This window comes from Sesamum indicum, linkage group LG3, assembly GCF_000512975.1.
Source record: "Sesamum indicum cultivar Zhongzhi No. 13 linkage group LG3, S_indicum_v1.0, whole genome shotgun sequence".
In the NCBI taxonomy this organism is placed as follows: Eukaryota; Viridiplantae; Streptophyta; class Magnoliopsida; order Lamiales; family Pedaliaceae; genus Sesamum; species Sesamum indicum.
The window spans coordinates 17,134,332-17,138,329 of NC_026147.1; the positions used below are offsets into that span (position 1 = coordinate 17,134,332).

At 39.3% G+C, this 3,998-nt stretch overlaps 1 protein-coding gene across 1 annotated transcript in view; it reads right to left on the reverse strand.

The window, feature by feature from the left end:
- Positions 683-3,998, reverse strand: part of LOC105158723 (probable leucine-rich repeat receptor-like protein kinase At2g33170) — a 5,300-nt gene continuing 1,984 nt past the window's right edge. Inside the window, exons 2-3 of the mRNA XM_020692465.1 lie at positions 1,943-3,998; positions 683-1,290 (exon numbers count right to left, since the gene is read on the reverse strand). The exon at positions 1,943-3,998 is cut by the window's right edge and continues 1,116 nt beyond it. Coding sequence (XP_020548124.1) covers positions 911-1,290; positions 1,943-3,998 — 2,436 coding nt within the window. The 3' untranslated portion in view covers positions 683-910. The remainder of the gene's footprint in view (positions 1,291-1,942) is intronic.

A 3,998-nucleotide genomic window follows, 5' to 3' on the forward strand; every position in this document is an offset into this window, starting at 1 on the left:
TACCCCATGTAATATGAGAAATTAGTAAAAATAAAATAGTATATTATCCCTTATATTTTAGAAAATAAAGTAAATTATCCCCTTATCTAAATCATTGACAAGGTCTAGTTTGCTTCAATTTTTGAAACACAGGGGGTAATTTGCTATTCTTGTTTTCTTCACAGAGCATATTTGCTCATTTCACATATCACAGAGATAAATTGCATTTAATCCGATAAAAGTATTATGCGAAAGTGGAAATAGCAGCAGAATTTATTACAATTTATATCTTGTTAAGTATTTTGAGTAAATTTTCCACAAAATTATAAGCAGAATGTTTACCTAAATCTCTTGCTGAGATTTTGGTGTGAAAGAGCTCTGAGAAATGCATCAACATAGACATTTGTAAAGTCCCAAAAGCTGCAGTTCGCTGTCTTCGCTGCTTATTTGTTAGATGCAAGATCCTACTTTGGACAATATATTCAGTTTAAGAAATCGACATTTCAGTCGATTATGCCATTTTTCCTCATCGCATTGAAGACAATGCAAACCTTGGAATGTCACGAGCGATATGAGGACGAAGGCTATGGTCGTCGATGTTGAGGAATAGATGAATCAAGTAGAGAAGACTAAATAATGATTCTGAACGGATTGTTCAAACAACTTTTGAACAGAAATGCCTCCGAACTAATGAGCGACAATATCGAAAAAGAACAACTAATCTTGCTCGCAATCAAATAAGCAGACATATCTGAATGTACAACTATTCTGCAGCAATGGGGTGCATGAAAGGGGTATGAGCACAATTAATCTCTTCGAAGGAAATTTACATAAATTTCTATGATTTGGAGTGGAGAATAATATAATCTAAGAAAGACTCTGCCGTAAAAAGCTGAATAGATTTAGAGCAAAATAGAAGTCATACGTACACTCATAAGGCATCGTCTTTCAAAGAAAGATCATAATCTGGAGGTGAAACGGCGTACCCTTCTCGCTCGTTGGATTCCATTAGCATTAGCACAACTTCCCGCATTGTTGGTCGATCAAATGGGGACATGCTTGTGCACAAAAGAGCAATTTTTAGTACAGTAATCATGTGATGAACAGTGATTTCATCTTTAAGATCCAAACGACTATCTAGTATCTCCGACGACAATGAACGGGCTCGAATGTAATTCCGCACCCATGTCACAAGATCACCTCCTTGTTCTAGGGGCTGAACAGGAGTTTTTCCCGTCAGCAACTCCAACAGGACCACGCCATAGCTGTAAATATCACATTTTTCTGTAACCTTCATTGTGTAGGCATACTCTGCACAGAGAGGAAAAGAAATCAATAACTCATAACTTAAAGGAATGAACTGTAGTTGTATTTATAAACTAAAGAATCGAAAAAGAGAGTTGAATTTGGGACACAAGGAAAGAATTAGCTTGGAGAAACGAGACATAATTTCGAAGGTTTCTTCATCAAAATATAAATGGTGTGAATATATATGCAACATGCTATTTTGAAGGTTCCCTTATCTACAAAGTTGACCATATGATGCTTATTTCTAACATGAAGATCTAATGCCAAAAGCAGTTCTTGGACACTAAATAGAAAACTGTACGGTGTATTTGGTATTCTACAGTCCATCCAGTTGAGGTCAGTTGACCAAGAACTCATTTGAATATAAATCAGTAGAATTCATAGTAGACAAATATAAATGTTCAGTATAGAACTGGCTCTCCTTGTTGGGGTGTGGAATCAGACCTATCTTTACATCTAAAGCCTACGCATTGTGGATTTTGGCACAATGCTTTCCAGGTGCCCTAGTATAAATGGTTTATGAGTGGTCATACAACTTCAAGAGCATGAACCTATATATTATATGGACAGTGTTGACTTAATAACCAGTAGACTGGTGTGCTTAAAATGATTGCAAAATTTGAGTCTTGACATGCAGAAGGCAAAGGGTGCTTACCGGGAGCTATGTAACCATATGATCCAGCAACAGCGGACATCGACTTGGATTGGGGCATGTCTATCACTTTTGCCAAGCCAAAATCGCCAACATGGGCTTCAAACTTCTCGTCAAGAAGTATATTATTTGACTTTATATCACGGTGGACGATCCTAGGTCTGCAGTCATGGTGTAGATAAGCAAGGCCTTCGGCGGCTCCAAGAGCAATTGTAAACCTCGTCGGCCAGTCTAGGTTGCAAGATGCCCCATGAAGCAGTTCGCCCAAGCTACCTCTTGCCATGTACTCATAGAGAAGAAGATTGGAACCTTGGTGATAGCAAAAGCCATATAGCTTCACAATATTACGATGCCTAATCTTTCCCAAAGTTAAAATCTCAGCTCGAAAGCTGTTCTCGATGTTATTACCCTCTCTATTGGAAGCTAGCTTCTTTACCGCAATTGTTTGAGTGGATTGCAGTACTGCTTTGTATACTGTCCCAACTGCCCCCCTTCCGATAACAAAAGTGTCGTGAAAATTGTTTGTAGCCTCAACCAGGTCTTGGAAAGTGAAACCTTCTTTTGGAGGAAAATAGATATCAGAATCGAGGGATGATATGTCCTTATCTGGCGAAGATGCAACCATATCAACTGGATGACACTTCATCACATATAAAATAACTGCAATTAAAACAAGAGAGACTCCACCTATCACAGCAGCTACTATAGTGATGATCTTTCCTCGAGGGGCATCCATACTCCCAACTGGAGAAGGAAATGTGTCAAACGGTGTAGATCCAGTACAATTACCAAGAGGCCCACCACAAAGACCTTTGTTACCCATGAAGCTACTGACACTCATGTTCTGGAACAATTGCACAGAAGGCAGCGGCCCTGTTAAGTCATTGTACGAGAAGTTGCAACCAAGAAGGCTCGATAAATTTGCAAATGTGCTTGGAATCTCACCACTCAAATGATTGTTGTTGAGGAAAAGGTATTCTAACAGGATAAGATTTCCAAGCTGAGGGGGTATAGACCCAGACAAATTATTATAACTGAGATTCATTGCAATCTGCAGGCTGGCAAGATTACCTATCTCCTTTGGTATCTCGCCAGATAATAAATTTCCACCCATCTGCAGTTCAGTCAAATGAGAGAGGTTGCCTAATTCTGCTGGTATATTTCCAGAAAACATATTCTCCGATATAATAAGACGTTCAAGCAGAGAAAGAGTACCTAACTCATTGGGTATCGTATCTATAAACCTATTCCGGCTAAGATCAAGCCTTTGCAGAGCCTTGCACTTGAGAATTTCTAGCGGTATCTGTCCAGTGAAGAAATTCGAAGAAACATTGAAAGCCACAAGCTGTAACAGATTGCCTATCTCCGTAGGCAACTCAGATGTAAAATAATTCCCAGAGACATCAAGCCGCTGCAACTTTCGGCAGTTTCCCACCTCTTGAGGTATTGGTCCACTAAACTTATTCTGACCCAATTCTAGAGCAGAGAGGTTTTTCAGTTTGCACACATCAGAAGGAAAGCTCCCGGTGAGCCTGTTACCACTGAGACGCAACTGTACCAAAGAACTACAATTGATGACACCAGGCGGAATGTTCCCATACAACTGATTGGACCCGAGATTAAGCAATATCAAGTTCGAATGCCAACAAATATGAGGAGGAATTCTACCTGTGAGGTGATTGTCAGAAAAATCAACTACCCATAGTCGACTGTATAGCCCGAGACGTTGGGGTATGGCACCACTTAAAAAATTATCAAAAAGCTGTAACTGACTCATTCGAGGAAGATATTGAAAGCCAAATGGGATAGGACCAGTTAGGTAGTTAATTGACAAGTCTAGCTTCGTCAGGTTCCTCAAATTACTGAGCTCAGTTGGGATAACACCAGTAAGCTCATTCTGGAACAAGTACAATAAATATAGATCCTTTATTTGAGTCAGTTCTGTTGGAATTTCTCCAGACAAATAATTCTCTGAGAAATCAATTTCTAATCCATAACTGAGGTTTCCAATCTCCCTTGGTATAGTACCATTCAATCCATTTCTGTACAGGTATAACCT